Source organism: Epinephelus lanceolatus, chromosome 10, assembly GCF_041903045.1.
Source record: "Epinephelus lanceolatus isolate andai-2023 chromosome 10, ASM4190304v1, whole genome shotgun sequence".
Classification (NCBI taxonomy): Eukaryota; Metazoa; Chordata; class Actinopteri; order Perciformes; family Serranidae; genus Epinephelus; species Epinephelus lanceolatus.
Window position 1 is genome coordinate 18,717,030 of NC_135743.1, and position 24,527 is coordinate 18,741,556.

The 24,527-nt window shown below is 41.3% G+C and overlaps 2 protein-coding genes and 1 long non-coding RNA gene across 4 annotated transcripts; 1 reads left to right on the forward strand and 2 right to left on the reverse strand.

The window, feature by feature from the left end:
- Positions 1-23: 23 nt before the first annotated feature.
- Positions 24-7,786, reverse strand: mecr (mitochondrial trans-2-enoyl-CoA reductase). The gene is made up of 10 exons (XM_033640526.2): positions 7,451-7,786; positions 5,772-5,869; positions 5,508-5,639; positions 5,268-5,411; positions 1,160-1,262; positions 878-980; positions 726-799; positions 570-630; positions 402-474; positions 24-316 (listed from the first exon to the last, which is right to left on the reverse strand). Exons 1-10 carry the CDS (start codon positions 7,645-7,647, stop codon positions 153-155), a joined length of 1,149 nt encoding a protein of 382 aa, XP_033496417.2. The 5' UTR covers positions 7,648-7,786; the 3' UTR covers positions 24-152.
- On the forward strand, positions 7,082-15,222 carry LOC144464506 (uncharacterized). The gene is made up of 4 exons (XR_013492203.1): positions 7,082-7,217; positions 9,345-9,445; positions 9,908-9,952; positions 14,523-15,222. It is a non-coding gene; the product is annotated as an uncharacterized LOC144464506 (long non-coding RNA).
- On the reverse strand, positions 9,588-23,550 carry lin28aa (lin-28 homolog Aa). 2 transcript variants are annotated; one of them, XM_033641255.2, is made up of 4 exons: positions 23,452-23,550; positions 22,405-22,577; positions 18,302-18,486; positions 9,588-14,110 (listed from the first exon to the last, which is right to left on the reverse strand). In XM_033641255.2, exons 1-4 carry the CDS (start codon positions 23,459-23,461, stop codon positions 13,891-13,893), a joined length of 588 nt encoding a protein of 195 aa, XP_033497146.1. In that variant the 5' UTR covers positions 23,462-23,550; the 3' UTR covers positions 9,588-13,890. The 2 variants fall into 2 exon arrangements, with proteins under 2 accessions (XP_033497146.1, XP_033497145.1); XM_033641254.2 differs by lacking the exon at positions 23,452-23,550 and adding an exon at positions 23,051-23,403.
- Between the last annotated feature and the right edge of the window lie 977 nt (positions 23,551-24,527).

Below are 24,527 nucleotides of genomic sequence, written 5' to 3' on the forward strand. Positions count from 1 at the left end.
AATGACAGATGTTGGACTTTGAGTCTGCTGTGAGGACACATTTATTGAGTATGTGCTTGAGCAGTGCATTCCATTGACACAGACAATAGTGTGGCACTCCTGGGGTTTCACTTCAGTTCATATACTTTGGACTGATTTGTTGATGATTCCGTTCACATGATCAGGACCTGTTTAGCTGAGGTGAAGGGCTGCATAGCCGTGTCTACAGCTTTGTTGTAATCTTGAAGGCCCACCTTGGTGCAGGCAGGAGCTGTCAGCTTTCCCTGCCGGATGAGGTGACAGAGTTCATCCAGCATGGCTCTAAATGCCTCTCCATCTAAGGAGAAAGTCAGTATGTATCATTAAATACAGTTTAAAAGAGTATTTTGACCTTTGAAAGCAGAGACTCCATGCCAACTCACCGCTTGAGTGCTCTCTCTTCCACTGTGTGACCCAAAATCCCCGAACCTTCACGTCCTTGAAAATAAGAGCACTCTGGAGAGAACAAGTTTAGTGAGTGTTCTGAGAAAAAAAGTGTCTCTGTGAAGTCAAACGTTAAATCCAGGAGGCTGTAGGAGGTTTCATCTTACCACAGGGACAGTGACTGGCTGTTTGGCCATCCCTCCATATGTCACCATGGATCCTCTAAACCTGAAGCACATGGGAATTATAACATTTTATGATCAGATTTTGTATTTAGCGCAAGATATTAGGTTATGTCAACAAAGATGACAAAGCATCCTCACTGTAGATGACGGAGCAGTTCTGTTGCGCTCTTGCCCCCAACTCCATTTAGTGCAAGTTTAGGTTTTGGACAGGTCTTTTTAAAAGAAAAAATATATTAGGATTTTTTATTCACCAATATCCAAAGCAACATTATCATATCTTTTAAGCTGACCTTGAACAGCTCCTTCATCTCAGGCCGCCTAAGTGCTTCTTCTTTGATCACGTATGTTGCTCCGATGGCCTTCAGCCTATCACTGAGCTGTGTGAACTCTGACCTTTGAAAAGGGAGAAACAATGAAGAAGTTCATTACAGTCATAAATTCTGAAAAACTCTCTCTCTGCTACCCTTGGATAAAAGACCCCATTATCTCACTGTGAGGTTGGCTGATTACCCGAGTCAGTGATTAGGACTGAAATGTTTAGTCTCGTGAAAAACTTGTGTACTTAAGTTCACCTGTCTCTGATGACGTTGATAGTGTTTATTCCCCTCGCAACAGCAATCTGTATTACAGCCTGCCCAACTCCACTGTTGGCTGCGTTCTGGATCACAGAATCACCTGCAAGAACAATGGATTGAGGGGAAACTGTCACATGATGGCTAAAACTACAACATAGAATGCTGTGTTTTTAGGGATAATTTAGGCATATTCAAATCTCCATTTTGATGTGTTTTCCTTATAAGCACTTACCTTAAAACTTCAATTAAAAGCCTAGTCCCAATTAAATACTATGGCCCTTTTACTAGCCTGGTATGGCTCCACATTTTGACAAATAAACAGCTGTCTCAATTACACACCTGGTGTGGTTGCCAAGCAGTTCATTTTTTTAATAGAAGCTCTGTATAAAAGCGGGTTGTTGGCTACCTCAAATTATGTGTCCGTTCCTCGATTATCCTGTAAATTATTCATATTCCTTTAGTCCGTAAGGGTCCTCAAAATAAAAGAATCAAAAAGGTTTTTCATAAAAATGAATCCAAGTTGTGAGTATTGTTTTAAACAGAAAAAAGTGGCATTGTGTCGGTATGCCGGGCGCCGTAACTCTTTCTCTGATACGCTGTCTGCCGGAGTTATATCAGATGAATGATTCATAACTGACATATTATCTGACGTCTAATTTTTTTTACCAGTTTAAATAAACAATTTGATTGTATTTCCCGATCTTTGCAGAGCAATGTTTTGGTGTGAAAGGAATTAAAGGCCTGTCCCAAATACAGGCCTGTTGATTTCAGTGATTTAAACAAATAATAGCCCGGGCTATTAATAGCAGTTTTACGGTAAATTGGACGTGTGGTTCCCATCATGTGTATACCAGCTTGCTTGTTGATTATTGCCTGGGTCCATCCCTTGGTCCCTGCCAACTTCACTGAGCTGGCTGATTCGTCTGACGTGACATGAAACAGGGTTTTCTTGGTGGAAACAAAAGATGACCAATGGGTGGTGCGGAAAGACCAATCAGGGCTGAGGTTAATGCCACTGTCAAGCTATTGTGTAACGGTATGCCAAAACCAACAAGGAGTAATAACAACAATTGGCAGTGCATTAGACAACATAAACACTACTGTTGAGGCTGTTCTTAATTGATATGTCTTCTCAGTATCACCCAACATACAGCGGGTAAAATAAATATTGAACACGTAACTATATTTCTACTATATTTCTAAAGGTGCTATTGTCATGAAATTTTCACCAGATGTCGGTAACAACCCATGCAATCCACACATGCAAAGAAATCAAACCATAGATGTCCATAAATTAAGTTATGTGTAATAATGTGAAATGACACAGGGAAAAAGTATTGAACACATGACGAAAGGGAGGTGCAAAAAGGCATGGAAAGCCAAGACACCAGCTGAAATCTATCAGTAATTAGAAAGCAATCCTGCCACTTGTCAGTGCAAATTAATATCAGCTGGTTCAGTCCCAAATGATGGCCTATAAAAAGGTGTCTCATTACCAAGGTGTCACACAAGAAGCATCTCATGATGGGTAAAACCAAAGAGCTGTCTCACGACCTTCACAACCTTATTGTTGCAAAGCATACTGATGGTATTGGTTACAGAAGGATTTCTAAACTTCTGAATGTTCCAGTGAGCACTGTTGGGGCCATAATTCGGAAGTGGAAAGAACATCATTTCACCATAAACCGGCCACGACCAGGTGCTCCTCGCAAGATTTCTGACAGAGGAATGAAAAGAATTATCAGAAGAGTTGTCCAAGAGCCAAGGACCACTTGCGGAGAGCTTCAGAAAGACCTAAAATTAGCAGGTACAATTGTTTCAAAGAAAACAATAAGTAATGCACTCAACCGCCATGGCCTGTATGCACGCTCACCACGCAAGACTCCATTGCTGAAGAAAAAGCATGTTGAAGCACGTTTAAAGTTTGCTGCACAACATTTAGACAAGCCTGTGAAATACTGGGAGACTATAGTTTGGTCAGATGAGACCAAAATTGAACTCTTTGGATGCCATAATACACACCATGTTTGGAGGTCAAATGGCACTGCACATCACCCCAAAAACACCATACTAACAGTGAAGTTTGGAGGTGGGAACATCATGGTGTGGGGCTGTTTTTCAGCATACGGCACTGGCAAACTTCATATAATTGAAGGAAGGATGAATGGAAAAATGTACCGAGACATTCTTGATAAAAATCTGCTGCCATCTACCAGGATGATGAAGATGAAACGAGGGTGGACATTTCAGCAAGACAATGATCCCAAACACACAGCCAAGGAAACTCTCAATTGGTTTCAGAGAAAGAAAATAAAGCTGCTAGAATGGCCCAGCCAATCACCTGACTTGAATCCAATAGAAAATCTGTGGAAAGAACTAAAGATCAGAGTTCACAGAAGAGGCCCACGGAAACTTCAAGATTTGAAGACTGTTTGTGCGGAAGAATGGGCCAAAATCACACCTGAGCAATGTATGTGACTAGTTTCTCCATACAGGAGGCGTCTTGAAGCTGTCATTACCAACAAAGGCTTTTGTACAAAGTATTAAATAAATTTCAGTAAGCGTGTTCAATACTTTTTCCCTGTGTCATTCCATTTTATTACACATAACTTTAATTTCTGAAATTATTTATTTTGGTTTCTTTGCATGCGTGGATTGCATGGGTTGTTACCGACATCTGGTGAAAATTTCATGACAATAGCACCTTTAGAAATATATTTACTGAGAAAAATGGTGACGTGTTCAATATTTATTTTACCCGCTGTAGTTTGTTTTTAACTTCACTCCACTCCAATCGACTCTTAAAACCCTAGTAAGAAAAGGTATGTTGGCATGGATACGCATCAGTCAGTACGTTTACATGGACAGTTTAATTCCACTTTCATTCAGAATGAAAGGCCATTCCGATTAAAAGTGGTCATTCCGATTGAAAATTAAATCTGATTAAAGGGGGTGGTTTATTCCGTTTGTCGTTCTGAATGAATGAATTTTGTGTGCATGTATACACTCATTCCTCTTTAAGTTCAATCCATTCTTTCTGCACATGCTAGTTTCCTTGCCCTTCTGGCACGATGATGTATATAGAGCGCATAGCAACGGGCTGAGATAGAGCAGTCGGAGTCGTTGCACTCACCGGTTTCCATACGCCAAAGCACGGTCTTCTATCTCCCTTCTCCTCCTCAACAGATGAAGCATTCGTACTGCTGCTTCAAGAATATAAGCTAAACAAGCCCGAAAAAGGCACTAAGAACGGCGTTGTCAAGCATCTTGTTATCCGGAGCGAGGACTACAGTGTTTTCTTCCTAAAATGTAAACACGTAACATCCGCCCCGCCCCCTATCCAATCAGAAACCTTCCCTGCCCCAGACCTTGCGCAGACCCGAATAAAGGCAATTAAACTGATCTCCTGTGTAAACCCTCATTCGGAATGAATATTTCTCATGTAAACCACTTGGAAAAACTTTAATTCCGAATGATTTCATTCAGACTTATTTCATTCTGAATGAGAAGCCATCATGTAACCGTAGCCAGTGTGAACCTAAAATGACGTCAGATTCAGGCGGATATGTTGGTCTCTAGTGGTTCCTCAGGGGAAATCCCCCATCCTCATGGAAATTGGTTAGACCAGACACAATGTCAGAGTGAAGATTGAAACAGAGTGTTACGAGTTGATAATTCTGTCTGATATCGGACATGACTGATTAATGACCACACATGGAGCTTTAAAGGTGCAAGATTCCTTCTAATGGAAGTTCACCCAATACCGGCCCATAAACCTGACCGAGGCAGTGGCTTTAAATTCACTTACCAAAGTAAGGACTACTGTTAATCACTTGTGCTTTAGTGGTCTTTTAAAACAAGCATGCTAACAAAAAAAACTTTCAGTTTTACCAAAAATGTTAGTTGTTACATTACTGAAGCAGGGGGCTGATGGTTTCTTCAGTCTTGATCGCTTAAAAGCAATTCAATCAACATTTTATTTTGTAAGTGGAATATTTGTAAAAAGGAGGGACTGCTTCTATGTCTACCCCTGTATGTCTAATCCATGGCTTGTGGATCTATGAAAGAAAAATAATGTTATGATGCTGTGTGTGTAAATGATTACCTGGCTTGAGCTCTTCGAAGTCAGAGAGCATCCTGAAGGCAGTGCAGGGATTCACCCCAAGCGTGGCAGCAGACAACAAGGGAATGTCATTTGGCAGCGATATGACATCGTCCTCTGCTAGCACTGCCTCCGTTCTCCACGTACCTGCTCACAAAAATGCACCACACTCTTGAGATCTCATAATGGAAGACATAATTGTGATCCCTCTGACTTATTTGTGTAATTCAAGTTGTTACTTACCTAGACCTGCATCTTTTGGAATGACCCAGTCTCCTGCTTTCAGGGTCTTCACCTGACTGCCCACCTCTACGACCTGAGCCACCCCCTCGTTGCCCCCAACAGCTGGGAGGTCAGGCAAGATGGCATAAGTACCTGAGAAAAAAAAAACACTCAAATAAACAACCAATCTTCAAACCTTATAAAAATAAATACTGTGTTGGGTTTCTTGACTATCTTATTCATGTCAGAGCTGTCTTGTGTCGAGTTAACTAACAAACCAAATACCTTGAATCATGTTGATGTCAGATGGGTTGATTGGAGCTGCCAACATTTTAACCAGAACTCCCTTTGCACCCATGGGGGGCAGATCTACATCCTCCAACCTGGCAACCACAAAAAACCTCATGTATAGACAAGCTATATACTACACATTGTCTTTTGTTTGGTTTGGTGACAGCATTCTTATTTATGAAATACAGTGTATCAGACTAGTAACAGATACAATAAATTAAGTCCAGGTCCTTCCTGGTGGTTATCATCATGGAGACAGGTACGACATGTCTGACCAAAGAAATACTGAAAACAAAAACTGAAACATGTAATATCAAAAGCAGATTATTTAGAATAGGAAGTTGACCTTACACTATGTTGAATGCATGGGTGTACAAAGAGAACTGGATACAGCGTTGGAGACAGAGCCCCATTCATTCCTATCAAACTTGCTCAGTGGGACATGAAACCAAAAAAGTTCAACTTCCCTGGTATGAGAGTCAGATTTTCCTAGGGGCCGAGTTTCTAACTTCGGTTTAGCCCTCCGCTAACTTGAACAGGGATGAAACGATTTAGTGTGGCTCTTCTAGACTTTCAAAGTGTTAATGATCAAATCCTGATAGAGTCATTTTGGAGGGGCTGCAACATTTAAAAAAAATGTATCCACTGATTTACAAACGTCTCTTTGACAATGAAAGTCTATTAGAGAAAGTCTTTTTGGGTACAATGGCGTCACACGACCATGGAACCAGCTGTTACTGCTATGTTTTTACCAGTTCAGGATTATGGTGATTTGTTATACATGAATGCATCTGCACACTGTTTGCACATGTTAGATACTGGATTTCATAGGGCACTGAGATATGTCACATATTGTAAAGCCCTCACTCATCAGCCAAACTAGGTCAACTCCCTTTGTACATTTGTACTTTGATTGAAAAGAGATCTGACTGTAGCTACAGTCTGAGATCTCCAGGCCTAAGAAAGCTTTTATGTGCTCTGCTCCTCTCACTTGGGATAACTTTCAGGTGTTCTAGTATTTCTACATGTTACTGTGTATCTTTCATGTTTTTCATTGTGTGGTTGTTTGGTTGTAACTTTTTGTGCGCTGCTGTCTTGGCCAGGTTTCCCTTGTAAAAAAGATAGTTGATCTCAGCGGGACTTAACTGGTTAAATACAGGTTAAATACAAGATTTAAAAAATACATAAAAAACACATCATCTAAACTTAAAAATGCTGTCTGAGAACACTTCTGCTTAACCATAAATGTTTTGTGTTTTCGGGTGTGGGATGGGCTCATTTTTGTTCCTGGATGTATTGGGGAAACGGCCACTATGGTGCCAGTGGGTGTTTTTCGCCCTCCGGCCTCAGGGGGCGGTAATGAGCCAAGTTCGGCTTAGAGTACCGCAATCAGGCGAAGAAGACGTCGTACTTGACAACTTACTTATAAGCGACAAAAAGGTGAGATTTATGTTTTATTAGAGGTGTTTTCAATCGATATTTTTAAATATAACAAGAGGAATGACTTCAAAAATGAAAACTATTAGTTGTTATTGCAAATGAACGCCTGGTTAAACGCCCCAACTCTTTTAATGAGCAGCTTTAGCCACGTATTAACTGCATCTGCTACATTAGCATCGTCTCAGGCACAAATAAACAATATGTTTAATGTTTATTCAGACAGAAGGTCTTACTGAACAACTTGGGAGGGGTCCCCGTGCTTTCTGAACAGAAGAGCCTTGCATGTTGGTGCTGCTAGTCCCGCTGAATGACTGAAGAGAGACACGTTAGCATTATCCCTGTGCCTTGAACATGTTACAAGAGCAGCGGCGACGCTTCTTCTGCTGACAGCCCGGCTTCTTAAACACACTGTGTGAAATGTCGGCCACATCGCGACTCAGGACTTCACTTTAAACTGTGGAGTTAACCCCGATACGTAATAATAATTGTCATTTTAACTGCCAGTTCTAGTAGCATTCCTCTGACTGAGCGCCATATTGGATTCGGGAAGATTGTCATTGAGAATATAAACAGAGAACAGCGCCCCTGGTGGATAAAGGTGGTAATGCGCTGCCATTAGCTCGACCCATGGTACAGTACTTTGGGTTTCAGTGGGCTACCAGGCAGAGAAAAAAAAGGAACTGATATTTTGTCTTTGGCATTCACTTCTTGTAAAATAAACCAGAGTGAGACTGACTTTACAGTCAGAAGTTTCTGTTTGAGAACTGTTTCTTTTTTGAGTCACCAAAAATGTAGACTACTCCCATGATCAATAGGACATCTAATAACTTCCTGAGACCTGAACTTGTGTTTGGTATACATACATACACCATATATCATTTCTCCTACCTTTTTGGAATCAGTGGGACCGAATAAGTATAAAAAACTATACGTTGTCAACGATGATTAAGTCCCAATGCCCACCAGCAAGACGATAGTAAAGTCCCAGTGTCTTCAAATTAATACTTCCTAATATACAGTGTCATAGCCTGTTACTGTTGCTAAAATTGGCAAAAAAATGGGTGGTGTATCAAACTACAAACATTATTAATCATAAATAAGGAAGTTTCAACCATAAAATGTGATCAAGTTTTGGACCTTGTCCTCTTATGTGTTGGGATCGGCTGCAGACTGACTTGGCAGAGATGGTTGCCTTCTTGGCTTTACATGGATTAGTGTATAAGGTCAAGAAATCCCAAAATGTGATGTCCTTATATGAGGACACAGGGTCTCAGGGGGATAATATTCTGAAAGTCCATGGGCCAGGCTAGAATATGGCACCTCTTAAGGTGGCAAAATCTCTTTGGTACCAATTTGTTTGTAAGGTCCATATATGTACTGAGAGACATAACTATTTCAAATGAAAAGCTAAAAATGTTTTTGAAACAATCGTTATTTTTGTCATTATCACCCATGTAGTATCTGTTCTGTAAGTTTTTGTGTGGCCTTTTGTCAGATCCTAGTGTCAATATGTGCAATAATTAAAGGAACAGTGTGTAAGATTTAGGGGGATTTAATGGAATTTAACGATGAGGATTGCTAACTGCAACCAGCAGTTCACCACCAGCGGTGAACCTTCAGTTAGGATTCTTTCAGTATTCATTGTTTAGGTTTTCCATGAGCCAAAATGTCATGAATTAAACCGGTAAAAACACTGAATTAAGCAGTTGCAAAAACACAAAGGCACTATCTAGAGCCAGTGTTTGTTTTGTTCATCCTGGGTTACTGTAGACATATGGCGGTGAAACATAGCAATCTCCGTAGACAAGGACCTGCTACCTAAGTAGATATAATGGCTCATTCTAAGATAACAAAAACACAATTCTTATTTTCAGGTGGTTGTACACATGAACGCGGTGCCCATGTCTCATGGTCTCGCGCAAGCGCACACACGTGAGCTCAGTGTACAGAGAGGCAGTTAGAGCTACAGGCTACAATGAGGCTAAAAACAGAGTTCAAATAACGTTTTTCCAAACAACTTTTTATGTTGGGGCTTCAGGACACTTGGATCACTACGGACGAGCAGTATGGAGATATTTTGTGGTTTCAATTATGTGTTTTTGGACGTTTGATCTGGGGCGCCGTCAGCCTGCATTAGGTGGAGTTGTGTTGCTACCCCCTCTCCCCTGGGATCTCCGCAAGGGATGTGAGGACTCTAAAACTTTACCTGAGCCTCCCTCGGCAAATGGGTGAGTAGATAATGGCTGAATTTTCATTTTTGGGTGCACTATCCCTTTAAGTATGATTTTGCATGCAAGCTTTTTACTCATAATCTTAGTTCTTTACAATCTTAATTGCAAGAGCAGGAAGTAAAGAGGCAAGGAGGACACATGAATATTGACATATTTACTAGGAAATGGAGCAGATCTTTACATATAGAAACATAATCACAGTAATACTTTGAAAAGCCTACATGCTGCTCATCATTGACAAACTAGCCATTAAGATAAGATGGATCGTGATACAGTTTTATGGCAGTAAACATTAATACATTCATCAGTAATAAATGCACATTTTTTTGGGAAGTAGCTCTAGCCATTTATCTGATGATACAGCACCACAGATTGAATGGCTGATGGTCATAATCAAGATGTACCACAAAAAGCTCACATAACGCAAACTGTGATACAGAATGCTTTGATGTGTTTCAGATGTCGTCCTGAGCACGCAGTCGTACAAGTCCTTGGATTTTCAAGGTATATCTGACTCATCTAACACCTGACAATCATATCACAATAACACACCACTGAGGGGTCGAACAGAATTGTTGCAATCAGAATGTCTTTCGTGGACTTTAGTTTCCAAATGATACGTACAGCAGAATATTGCAGACATTACCAAACATTCAACCAGTATCTAAATAGTGTGTCAGAATCGAACTAAAGGGTAGACAGATGAGTTAGTCAGTGGTTTCAGGGATTTTGTAAGACAGTTAATTGATCCATGTGTGTCCCTTTTTAAATGCAAAGAAAGGAAAAGTGTTCAAGTTAGAGGATATACTGGCACTGCAATCATAAGTGGTGACATCAACATAAAAATACACAGAAAAGTAAACCATTCCATCTAATCAGAGCACTTACTTTAACAATCTTTCCATCCTTTCATATCCTGAGAAACATTATCAAAAGTCATTTTTTAATCAACTAATACATGTATATAAACAGCAGAGTATGAAACAATATTTGAGTGTTAAGTCATCCATGACACATTCTTTTTGTCATAAGCATTGATAGTCTGAAACACCAAGTATCGGCCATGTGTTGAGATGAGACAACCCCGGGTTATATACTACTAGCCCCAATCCCTTTAACAATATTCTACTACATCCCCATCTACAACGATTACAGAGGAAAAAAAATACAATAATAGTGGAACATTTTCTTCATATCATGTCATAACATGGCAAAGTTATGTAAAAGAGGAGAAAATATAAAGATATCATCACAATGAGCGCTTGGAAAGATGCAGAGTAAAAAAAGCTTGTTAATTTCAACTGTTTCACATCATTTGTAATCGTTGCTTATCTTGTAATTTAACAGAGAAACTGTTGCACTAATTCCCAAACTCTTTACTTTTGCATCTTTGTCCTATGCTTCACATCATGTGGATGAACATTCAGTCCCTACGTTATCCTGAATAAACACTCCTCGACTCCTTCCAATCAATCTGAAGTATTCCCTGAGATTTCAGATTGGCATTTCCTGAGATGAGCCTAAGAGTGGAGTTGTTTTATCTTTCCCTAACAAGCAACACGACTGTATGTGGTTTATGAAAATCTAAAAAAAAATATATATAATATAAAATATGGAACATATATTCAAAAAGAGATTAAACTGAATATAAAAAAATAATTAATGCATCTTACACATGATTAGTGCAGAGTAACATTGCATTGGTTTTGGCATAGATAGAAAAGAACAACAATGGGCCTCTCTTCTGAAAGGCTCATTGTGCACAAAAATAAAGAATAAAAAAAAGAAAATCATACAAGGCAAAGAAAATAAACTCACAGTTAACGTCAGTCCTCAAAATACTATGTCCCTGTACAGTATGTACTGTATATTTTCACTCATATGTTGCAATATATTACTGTTAGACTGTATTCATACTGCATTTAATTACTGTAAAAGGACAATGACAGTGATTTATCAAGCACATATATACAAAGTAACATGAGTACCTTGATGTTAAAACGTGTTACCCAAATATATTCTCATGTCATATATAGCTTTGAATGACAGTTTCCTGATATCTCCTTGAACATTCATTGCTGAGAGGCTTCAACAGAAGCAGAGGGAGAAGCGGCAGCACTCTTGGATGAAAATAAATAAGTAGTATGATTTTTTTTTAAAAAGGCTTTAGAATAATTTTACATATATATTAATTGGGTGTAAAAGTCACGTCAGCTTCTCCTGTAAAACGGGAGTAAAATGCTGATTAGCTAGCTAGTTCTACATGCTCCTCCGTGCAGGCTTGGTGCTCCTGAACTATTACCCTACTAAGGGTCATAGGGAGGTAATGTCTTAAATAAACTACCTAGAAATGGATCACACTGGATATAAACAAAAACACCAGCCGTCCCACTGGCAACATCATGTCTGATTCTGCCTCAGTTTATTCAAGTATGAAGAGGAGAGCTAGCTGGACCCCTCAGTAACTCAGTCCAGGTCAAGTATCTTACTAGTAGTGATGATGTTTTGGGTTTTAGTATCATGCTGGTTGGTTTTCGATCAAATCCAAGTTGAGGTAATTATGAAACAGCAGTTTTCACACAGCAGCCAATGAAATGAGGAAATACTGTAGATGGAAAGCTCCCAGAAAGGTTAAAAAGCAACTTAACACCAGGTAGTAAACAGTGTTTTGCTGCCCTCTCTCGTCGAGACTTGAACTACATGCAGTCTGCTAAATAGTGGTGACAACATGTTTGTTGGCACTCAGAGCAGCTGTGATGTAGAGTGGAACAATGGTGCCATGCTACCTCACACAGCGAAGTACAACCGACCACATCCAGCTGGAGTGTGGTCCGGCCAATTGCCAGGAGAAAATTTTGGCATTGTACATTTCTACAAACCAAGAATACATTACATTTGCATGTTTCATAGGTATATATAAGGGTTCCTAAAGTGACGTAATTTATATGAGTTGACTGTTATCCGGAGGTTTGAGACCGAACACCAACACTGGCTGTGATTCAGTCAGTTATTGCTGTATTTTCAGCAGATGTTCAGGCACCAGACGTGGGTGTTTTGTAGCGATCTTTCGCTGTTTTTGCAGGGAGTAGTATGCAAAAAAAGTGGTTGTGTTTTTTACCAAGACATCACTGCTTTTCCTGCCTGGATTGTTCCCTCCCAAACTGGGTGTTTCAAGCCAAAACACATTTTTCTAACCATAACCAAGTGTTTTTTGTGTGTAATCCTAACCACACAATAGGCAGTGTTGTTGAAACATCAAGTTTCAACATATCCGCTACATGATGACGTACAAATGTAGTGCACCAGTGGTTTGCAGAAATGTGCAATGCCAGATATTTTTCTGGTGATTGGGTTGTGAAGTCAGAGGTTCAAGAGATTTCAGTGGCCAGTACGCTTCATCAGAAGTGCTTGTTACATGGTCCACAAGCTTTTGAAACACCCTCTCCCAACACCTCTCTGGCGTCTGGGTCTAACCATTTCTCTTTTCTTCTGAAACTGAAATTTACAATATTCAGGGCGTGTCAAGTGTAAAGGGGTTTGTTACAACTAATGGCAGTGCTGTGTAAATACTGTAGTGCAAAAAGGATTTGATTTAATCCCAATTCAAATCACAATCTCCAAAGCTGTATTCTGAGAATATTTGGTTTACCATCAGCGGTTTGAATGACAGTTTAAGTAGCAAACCAAACATGCACCAATGAGGTAGAACGAGCACATTTAGACAGCTGGCAAAACTGTCTAAAGGTGGATGAAAGTAATGAAATGACAAAAAATAACTCTGACCAAAAGCTGGAAATCACTTCTGGTCTGACATTCATTTGGCCCCAGGAAAACTGGATGGTCAATTGCGATACTGGCAGATGCCAATACATTGCCTATAGCTATACCCTAAAACCCGTCCCATGTGTTTTCACAAACCCTCCCACTCCCCATGCGATATGCAAACTAACATTCATTACAGAGGTACCAACTGTCACGCATCTGCCTTGTCGGATAGTGAGATGTAACAGTCAGAACGGAGACTAAATGGTAAGGCAGCAAAAGTGTAGCTCTATACTAATCACACTGAGTATTTTGCAAAAACAGAAGAGGTATAGTGCCCACAGAAGGGGCACAGTTTCACATAAAAGAAAACAGATCCTAAAAAAACTCAAATTAATCAGTTATATGGCATTGCTCACTACAATCTCAAATCCCAGCAATGATTCAAACATTAAGAAAGCGACCTGAGTGCAATAATACAGCAGTATTCCTGAGTGTTACACCAACTGAAAACAAACAAAAACAATTCAGCAACATTCTTCATCAGCATTTCTTTTAACCTGAGGTAGTTCCAAAAGCAGCCTCGACAGGCGGAAGGGATCCGTGTGTCCCGTCTCTCCATCAAAGCAGTTTGATTGGCCTCTGTGCTTCCCCGGCGTCAGTGTTGCCCAGTTCCCCGTTTAATCTGAGGTCTCCGGGGGCGGTGCTGAGTGGCTGTGCTCCTCTTTGTCTCCTTTCGAGGGGGACGGTTTTCCCTGAGAACCCGGTGAGGACTGTTGTGCTTTGATTGGGCAGTTGGCAACCATGTGGTCAATGCTCTGGCAGAAATGGCACTTCTTGGGCTGGGGTGGTAACTTGCACTCTTTGGCATGGTGGTCAAGGCCTCCGCAGTTGTAGCACCTACAAGAGCAGAGAGCATTTAATCACATGAAATTGGTGGTTGAACTAACCAATTCTTCAGCCACTTATAGGCAGTGGAAGGAAGCTTTGACCACAGCAATGACTCATAACAACATTTAATTTGATAGGGTCTACACAACCAGCAGAGCAACATTATTACTCATTTGTCAGTTTTTTGGCGTCCTGGCAAATACAAGTCCAATATCCACTCTCCTGTTACCTCTGGTCGGCCTCCACAGGTCTGGCCTTGGTCTCCACTTACTCCTGAGGGAAATATCTGTCTCTGCTAAACACTCAATGATGTTCACCAGCTACCTCAATACAGAATCAGAATCAGAAATACTTTATTGATCCCCGAGGGATGTCTGTCTGTCTGTCTGCTGTTTGACAGTGTATTGTCTACCTACTGCAGCCAAGAACAACAAGAGCAGTGAGAGTGAAACAACCTTGTGCAGACCAGACCAGAAAACCAAAGCCCATGTAGATCATGTGGTGGCCAGAAGTTCCCATGAATCTCTCTACATTTTGTTGTAATTTGTTGTCTTTTCAACTTTTGCTACTGGAGCTTTTATGGCCCATGACAGAGATACATCCATCAACATCAGAGAAATGTCCAACAGATCTCCAGACAATCACTGCGGGTGGTGTGATGCCCCAGCAGGGACCTAAGGCTGTTTCACTCCCCTATCCAGTGTAATGGATTAAATAATACTCAGGTTAACCCAGCACCACGAGATTGGAGACTGTTGTGCCTACATCTCTGCAGAGACCTCGTCTCATCATAACATCCAGGCTCAGACAGCTGTACTTGACAGACAGACCGTTGACCACCAACAGAGCGCAGGACTCCGGTGGGACAAGCGGAAGTGGGCCCTGTGTTTACATCAGTGATGCCTGGTGCTCAAACATAATCAAAAATTGATGGACAGTGTTTCACTGGTGCTGAATTATTAATGTTAAAATGCTGGCCTGTGCAGAGAAAATTCCTCCTGATGCAAATTCACAATCTACAGGAGTACACCACTGTTTTTGTTTTATGTTTGTCTTGTTGTTGTGCAACCCTGTATTGTAGAGTGACAATAAAAGAACCTTGTAATGAGTGACCCTCTTCATATACAAGTAACCTTGTGATCCACTGTTAATATATAGAAGTACTGACTATAGCTGCACTCCAGAAATGTTTGAAGACACAGAACAACTCTGTATTTTGAGCAGTAATGTGTCTAATGTGGTTTGTTTTTCATTGAAAAAACGTTTGATTGACTAGTTAAACATTTGTACATGTCTGCTTCTCCTTTATTCAAAACCCCCCAAATTTCAAAACTTAAGTGGACGCAAGATGTCTGCTACCTCACTGAGAAGTACCTTGTCATATTGTATATTAAACCCTGATTGGCTGGTAGTTGTGATGTAGCAAAACCATTCTTTACCCAACTTCAGTCTTATTCTGTTCTAGAGAATTTAGGGTAGTAACTACAAAATTTCAAGGCAAACCGCAGTGAATGTAGTAACTATGCTCTGCCTTGGGTTCTTGGAGATTTAAGAATCTATCGGACCAAGGAAAATTATAAGCATTTAAGGTTAAAAGTGAACATGAGGATGAGGATGATGCCAAGAACAACATGATTGATAACATGAAGATGACCATAGCAACATCAGTGATAATGATGATAATGTTGATGTCAGGTAATCTTAATTTGGATCAAACGGATGAAGTGAATATTACAACAACAAAAAAAAATTGAGGGTTGCTTGAAATTTTCTGTTAGTACTAAAAAAAAGGCATCTGTAATGAAACAAACACAAATTGAATCTAGTAAGAAATTAGACCGTTTTCCTCATACTGCCAACGATAAGACACTTAAACTTAAGTTACTGCCCTTTGCAAAATGCTACACATGAAACTACATTGTTAGTGTATTATAAGGATCATAAGTCAAAACATTGAGCATGGTTTTTAGGGCATGAAAATTACTTTTTAGAAATATATTCAATGAATGCATTACTACATCTCTACCTTTAACAAACCTGACTGCACAGTCCAAAAAAAAATTGAGGCCATTTTTCTCAGTTTCAGTGTTTGCATAGCTACTGTGATTAGCCTTTGTAGGGCAGCATAATTCTGCACAGTGGAGGTAAAACACCCAAAATAAGTCCCAGTACCAAAAGCACATTGGAATTCAGGGGGAGTTTAAGTTGCACCTGTTTGCCACTAGATGGCAACATTTCACCTGGAATGACTTGAGTTTGCATTTGGTCATAAATCTTGCAGGGGCGTTCCAGGTCACACAGCGTTGCTTTTAGGAAGAGCAAACCAGGTCAGAACACCTCAAAACATGTCTTAGATGCTCAAGAATTACAACTGAAATGTATTAAATCTACCTATTGGGCAACAGAGGGTTCAGCTATTCACATGGCAGGGATCCTATTTTTCCATGGACCTGTTATGGTTACCATGACTCACATTATCTCAGTGTATCATGAACAGCTTGTCCTATTTGTCAGTTTGTCACTGCCAAAAGCTTCCTGTTGGACTCTTTTGTATCGAAGTAAGACATCCGTTTCATCGGCATTGAACTTTAGAAATGAACACCATGAGGGGTCAGCGGGAGCCATCACTGGTGCCATCGGCCGCCTCTGTTCAAACATAATCTATAGAATGGCCACGCGTGCAGGGGCAAAAGACAGATGGGTGGTGGGCGTGGGGCGGTCACTCTGTGCCACTGCGGACCCCCTGCCACCATTGTAGCAGCAGATGACGTTTGGACTGGGCTGCTGCTGAGGGGTCATTGTGGCGGTTGGGGTGGTGTCAAGGTCTATACCGTCACATCACAGAAGCTCCCTACATCAGCAACCACGAGGAGGCAAGTGGAGGGAAGGGGAAGTGGTCCCTTTGTCTAAAAAAGCTGCAGTAATGACCTCTGAACCCTGCCCTCCCCACCCTCTCCTCACTTCTCTAACCCCCGATCCCATCCCTGCCCCCAGCCCTCTTGCATCTACTCATACACTGTTGCCATGACAACAGTGACCTTTCACCCCCTTGCCCGGGCTCCTACATCTGTTATCAATTAAATGGACAGGAGCTTTTTCCCCACCCTCAGTCATATATATACACACACACACACACTCACAAAGGTGGTCTATAAAATGTAGACTGAAAAACTGCTGGTGGCAGACCATGAACCCAGAACTGAAACTTAGTCCTGTTTTAATGATATCTGACTACTGCTTAAAAATATGATCAATCAATCATATATGAACCGATGGAACACCGTCCAGTGTTGCATAATGAAATACGCTAGAGGGGAACAATATCTTATCTATGGATCAGTGTGGTCTACGGAGAGTTATCGAGCCACAGCGGGCCTCCCAGGACTCTTTGAGGCGGTAATGATCTCTGTTCTCACACTGACTACTCTCTGGCTCTAATCACAGCTGACAGGGGGGTGAAGTTGATACAACTCTAACCCCATACTATATTGATATTCAAGGAATGACCCAAAAATCAAGGCCCCCTTGGCTCTTCCTTCTTTCTTTCACTTGGAGGGACATTGTTGCCTTTGCATGAAACCTCGAATCTTCAGAGGAAATGTTTTGGGCTTTTTTGTAACTTTTCCAGAACCTGAACTCAGGAAACCACTTCCTCAAGAATTCTGTAAAGGTTCAGATCAAACCAAAATATAACAATCGCTTCTTTTACAGCAATGAGGAATGACTATTACATAGAGATTGTAATATCCCTCACTCTGAGACAGTGCTAGAATAACCATCAAATTCTAGATTAATGTTTACAATATTCAAATTGTGATTTTTTAGTTATGAGATTGGTTTTGGAATTACAATCACTTTGGTGGTTTAGGAAGAGGGAGAGAGTCAGTGGGTGTGAATTCACCAGGGGCCAGCAGATTTAAACAGTTATTGATCCAGGTCACATGTCAAGCCTGCTGGTGTGACCCTTGCTAGGGCTTGAGGTGGGGGTTGGAAGAGGAAGGAAAATGGGGAGAAACTAAAACACTGTTGTATATCTGATTCCAAAGTGGATCCACCAATTGAGCCTTTTGCCTCTCCAAAGTTGGCAAATTATTTTGTATTAGTTTTACATGAACAGTGTTGCTCTGCAGGTTTAGAAAACTGCACCACTCGCATTCATTTAATATCACTCCTGCTCTTCCCTAGATCATCTCTGCTTACCTATCTCCCTTTGAACGTCGCTTCTGGACCTTCTTGCCTTTGGGTCTCCTTTCACTGCCCACACAGTGGATGCCACCTGGCCCAGTAACATTCTGTGACTCCAGGCCCTTTGATGACTTCTTGAAGGTAAACTCGACTGCCTCGCCTTCCTTCAGGCTGCGGAAGCCATCCATGTGCAACTTGCTCTGAAAGAAAAGGAGGAGGATTTGGCATCAATATTGTTGTTTGGTGTTGGGGGAAATCCAGTTTTGTGGTAAATTAGGTTTGCCAAGCCCTAATAGATATGACAGGTAGAGTCAAAGGCATAATTAATGTTTTCCCGTTTCACCATGGAAATAAAGTAGATAATACTCAGTGGAAAAATTTGATTGTCCAAAACCTTCCATATCACAAGACTAGTGATCAAATCACCTCCACATAAAGCCTGAGGATACTTTGACCCATGAAACAACAACTCCCATCCATTCCTAATAGTGTGATACCATCAGAGTCTGATTGGACTTAACAGGTATTTTAAGGTGATCATTATATCTCACCAGATAATCAAACAAGCCCTGCAAAGCTTGTTGTTCCCACTCAACTGATCAGTTTGTATACAAACTGCCCTGCATTAAAAGGCACTGTTGTCTTAACGCTGCTTTGTCTTTTGGCTGTGTTTGAGTGGTAAACCTGACGAGGATAACCTTCAACCCATCCCCCCCTCTGGAAGAACAGCATTCCACACCGCTGCCCCCACCCCATCCCTCTTCCCACCCACATCACAAAGCTCCACTAACACACTGACCACCACCACCACCACCACCACCACCACCGCCACCACCAACCCTAACTGCAGGATGCAAGGGTTAGTGCTACGGTTGGGGGTGGGGTGAGAAGGCTTCTCTGGGAGGTTGGGGGTCAGGGTGACATTCCTTGGATGGTTGTTTGGCAGAAAGACGTGGAAGATAAAAGTTGAGGGAAAGCACAAATGATTGGTATCTCCCTTTGAGCCTCCTGCTAAGCTACATATTCACTAAAACTATGTTTACCTGAAATGACCTTTGAGGAGGTTCTTCTTCGTGTCTCGCCAAAAACATTTCCGACTCCAAAGAAAGGAAGAGGGTGATAAAGGGGAAGGCAAGGTGTGGTGCGGTTTTAAGGATAAAACCCAGAGATTGGTTAACACAACATGGGAAACCCCTCTCTAAAATTCCCTTTGAGGGAGCTGTGAGATTAACTTGTCACAACTATAGCAGACTGTTGACATAGGAAGAAAGATCCATGATGTAGCGGGTTTGTTTTGATAGACGTTAATCCCATTTGCTTTATTTCAGTTTTGAGTAACATCACATCCATCTGTCAATTATGAATAATTGTCTGCAGCTTGCATTTGCCAAAATCACCAGTGATTAAAACCAAGCTTCTCAAAGCACTTGGTTTATTGTAAGGAACGTCTAGGGTTCACTTTAAACCAAATCCATCAGGGGAATCCTTTAGGACAGGTTATCAATTAAAGGATACAAGTAATAGTTATAGTGAGCTGCAAACTAGCAACGCCTTCCGCAGTGAACAAAACAAAAACAATAACACCATCCTCTCTAATCCTGTGACTCACAGTTGAGCATCTGCTGCAAAGTCCTGAGCAACACAATTGGTAAGCCATGACATTTGAGTGGCAACATGGACGTCCGCAGGGCCCCAATCCCATCAGGCCTCTCTACCCTTGTGACCGTTAACCCACTTCCTCTCCCATGTGTGACCTTCCCCACCCCCATAACAGACCCTCACCAGTCACATGCCCAAACCAGGTTATCCACACTCATAAACACACATAGATACACACAGGTACTGTACACACCAGGGTGGGGGGCCTTTAACTTCCAAGGGTCTGATGTTGAGGCACTATTAGTGGGGTCTACTGTAAACTCTGTCCAGAATGTGTCTGGAAGCCAAGTGAGGCAGAGAAAGACATCAGAGCAGCGAGGGACAAAAGCAGGACTGCTGCTGAGACAAAGAGGGGCTCGGTCACGGCCGAGGGGTGCTTCATTCGGATGCATGGCTCTATTGTCCACCTGCACAAAGGCCAGTGGACCCTGGGAGTTAATTTTCCTTGACACGCGGCCACTAATTTTAGGGCTGGGGCCTTTTTGCATTGCCATAACCCCTATACATTCATCATGGGCACGCGTGTGTGTCTACCTATTCTGGTGACAGAGAAGGACATAAGTCATTGGTTACGCATTTCTTGGGGATAAATTGAGAACATGGTGTGAGGTTTTCGGTTATAAAGCAGTGAGCATCACGCCCTTTCTCTCTTAATTTTAGCTTCTTTTAAAGCAACTTGTTTTCATGACATACAGACATATGGTTTTGGACGCTAGATTGGATTTAAACTGCATGTAACAGTAGTTGGCATTATACCTCATGTAAAACCATCCATTCCTCTCCATTTTCTTCCCTCTGTAACTACTGGAGCACCACACTGTCAGTTTCTAAACCCCAGTTGTACTCATGCTTTGGTTTGCATTATGATTAATCAGGCAACAACTTCCTGTGTAGAGTCAAACAATATTTCAGTTACAACGGCTGCACAGAACAATGAAATCTCTCTATTTGCATCATCATAACAGAAACGAGTATGACTTTCCTGAGTCTGAAAACTGGCTTCAACCTAGGGTGGTTTATCAAAGCTTATAAGAATAAAATGTAGACGATGGACTGACTTTAAGTGGATGCATGTATGGGAAATAAAAATAAATCTTTAGAAGAGAAAAAGCACTTTGATGGACAAATGTCTCCACATTAAAAAGCCTTGGAGAGTGGTGGCATGGTGAGGACAAGGAAATTTACCTCAAACAAATCTTTACTCTTTAGGGTTCACATAATAGTACACACACTCACAGAGGGGGTTGAGCAGACAGCAAAAAGCCTTTAATCACTTTATGACAGGAACCTTGAGGTGAATGAGCAGCTAGTGGGGACTCTCATTCATTTGCTAAGCCTTTATCTTATCAGACAGCAAAGGAGGCGCCTACTCACATGAGAAGTCGGAGGGAAATGCATCCCCCGCGTCTTTACCTCCCACTTCACCAGTTACATGTAAGAAGGTTTAAACCTGGACGAACCAAGGTGTTTTCTTACATCTCTTTAGTCTAAGAAAGCAACAATAGCAGAACAGCACCAACTGTAGCCTAACTGAATCTACAACCCTCTTACTGCCATCACAGACATATTGTCAAGGCAGTCGAACATAAATAGATATAAGTAATTTGGGGTGTATAAAGCCTTGTTAAAAAATTACTTAAAAAAAAAGGTAAAATCATGGATATTCACTGGCATGTGCATGTCTGTTAAGAGCTTATTTTATCCCTACAAGGAAGTGATCAATAACCCTTGTTTGGGTGTTTTTCTGTTCAGTGAAGTCAAACCACTTATGACTCATTTCAAAAGATCCCACTTTGTCAACAGATGCAGTGATAGATGGCAAAACTTGTCAGCCACTCCTCACTCTCCAAACAAAAACTAACATGAGCAAATGTCCATTGTTCACATAGCCTCAGAAGAGGATCAATAACAGGTTTCCTCATCCTTAAAACACAAGTTTGAATGCACCTCACACAACACTTACTGGTCTAAATTCACTTTATAAGCACCGATGTCAGTCTGTGTAAGTGTGTGAGCTGTAACAAGTAATTTATTTCTACATCATATTACAGCAGTGCCCCCCTTAAAAAACCACGAGGGAGGCCCGCAGCTCTCCTCTGGCTGCAACACGTGTTCCCCTGAGGGAGATACACCCACAACACTGCAAAAGCACCCTACAAATTACATAGTATTCACTTTTCAAACGTAACAAAATGCCTTCTGACATATTAGATTGGTTAATTTCAGTGGACTTTATACCTGTACTTTTATTCGGGTACCTTTTAACATGGATTAATGAGTCATTGTGGGAAAAAAGAATGCTGAAAAAGAAAAAGCTAAACTTAACACTACCATTTGATTTCGGAAAAGTAGATTTTCAGCATTAGATAGACTTTTTTTCCAGAGTTGAGATGCAACACTAGTTCTGGATATCCTATATGTTAGTCACCGTTTCCGCCACCGATATAGTCTCATCCTACCTGATGGACGAATACATCGACCGGTTCGTTCAGTGGCTCTCCCTCCCGGTTGGTCATGGACAGGAACCCGAAGCCCATGCGGACGTTGAACCATTTACACACGCCGACCCCATGGAAAGACTGTGAATCCTCCTCGGTGCTCGGTCCTTCATCCTCCTCGGTCTTACAAACGCCTGCAGAGAAAAGTGTATGTAATCACAAATTGACCCGTTTAAAGTGTTGCAAATGCGATTGTGTTTAAAAGGCATCTAAAAATGAAATGGGCCACATTTCAGTGGGGTTTAAAAGTTTTCTCCTCTTTCTCTCGCTGCTGCATCATCAATCAATACGAATCAATGAAATGAGTAACACACCCAAGCTGTGTTTAGGCTCAATTTCGATTGCGACCATGCCTAATTTCTCAAAAACAACTCAACAATATGCAACCTTCGTTTTCATTCAGTGCACCAGTTTTCAAAGTCTTGCAGGTTTGCATGATGACAGGATCTCAATAGCGTTTAATGCATTGATTAGACACACGGGCTGCACATCACGTGTGTGAACAAAGCTTTAAAATGCTCCTCTGCAGTCACACAGTCAGCCACATCTCAGAGCAACTTCATTAACTCCTACAAAAAAAAGGCAAAAGTCAGTTTATTTACTCCACCTGGGAATTCCTGGTTAGAAACGGAGCCCATGTCTTCAGCTCTGCCTTGAGTCAAAATTAGCACCCAAACTACAGTATCTTTTTTTTAGCCCTCAAACTAGGTAATCTTCACAGATTGCCACTTTCATGCAAAATGCTGTGAAAAGCAGAAACTGCGCAGCGAGAGGGAAAGCGGGAGAGGGAGGTAAACAAAAGGGGGCTGGCAACCTATTCCCCCTAAACAATGACGGGTGGAGGGGGTGGGGGCCACAGGGTAGGATTTTTTTTTTTTACTGAAGAATCCCCCCCACCCTCAAAAAGGAAAAACCCCTGTAAAACAATGCAACAACTCCTAACCCCTTTCACAAACCACTTCAACCATTCCCGGAGATAACTTCCCCCCCAGAAAGCTCCCAACATACCTTCTGCCATGTTTGAGGGCCAGTTTACTCCCTGTGTGTGTGTGTGTGTGTCTGTCCTGAAACGCGTTTTCCTCCCTCTCTGTGTCCTGCAGTGGTCAGCTCTGTGGGTCAATACAAATGACCATTTCTCATCCAACAAACCCCCCACACACTCTCTCGGTCATGTCCACGTGATTCACAATTATAGTCCCCAAGGATATATTGCATATTGTGTGAGAGAAAGGCCCAAATGTGGGAAGTGACCAGTCACATCCAACGAAAAATCACCATCATATTTTTGTTGTTTCCATCCAGAAAGTTTAGTGATTCAATTTTTCTGATGGGCCTGTGTCCAGAATTTGGAAAGTTTTTGTATGGTACATTTTAAACCTACTTTTATTACCTGTCCCATCCCAAAAGACTTTGTATTATGACACAATAGTGGGACGAAATAAATAATTTTGTCTTTTTAATCCTTGAAATTTGATGTATCTTCCTGCAGCACGTGGACACAAGGGGTGCAACAATAGAAAGCAAAAATCCTGCCTTTTAAAATATCTTTTGTGTCAATTTGTGTTCAGTAGAGCTGTTTTTTAATTGGGAATTGTCTGTAACCTATACTTTAATAAGACAATGCTAATATTTACTTTATTTTACTCCATATCATCTCGTATTTTGCCTCTCATCGTTAGTGCTTTCGTTTCTTTGCGAACAGTGAGTTGTTACCTGCTGTCCTAACATGTCACATACATGTTTTCTAATGTTAATCCACACTGGAGAGGGGGGAGTGTTTTCTCCACATGCAGCACAGGAGAAACAGTTAATCTGACTCGCACAACCGAGGCTGAGAGTTTAAAATATAGCAGAAAACGAAAGCGGGCAAATCAAAAATGGATGCAAGGGGGAAATAGCTCAAAATACAAGGTGGCATCACGAAAACAAGCCAAACTGGTCAAACGAATTCACGGATCGATAGTGATTGATCACATCATGTTAAGATGTTGACTGGTGTCCTTGTGGAATGATGGATGGATCAGAGACAGGAGGAAAGTGATCTTTAAACCAAGCGTAAAGCGAAAGAGCCCAAAAAATAAGTA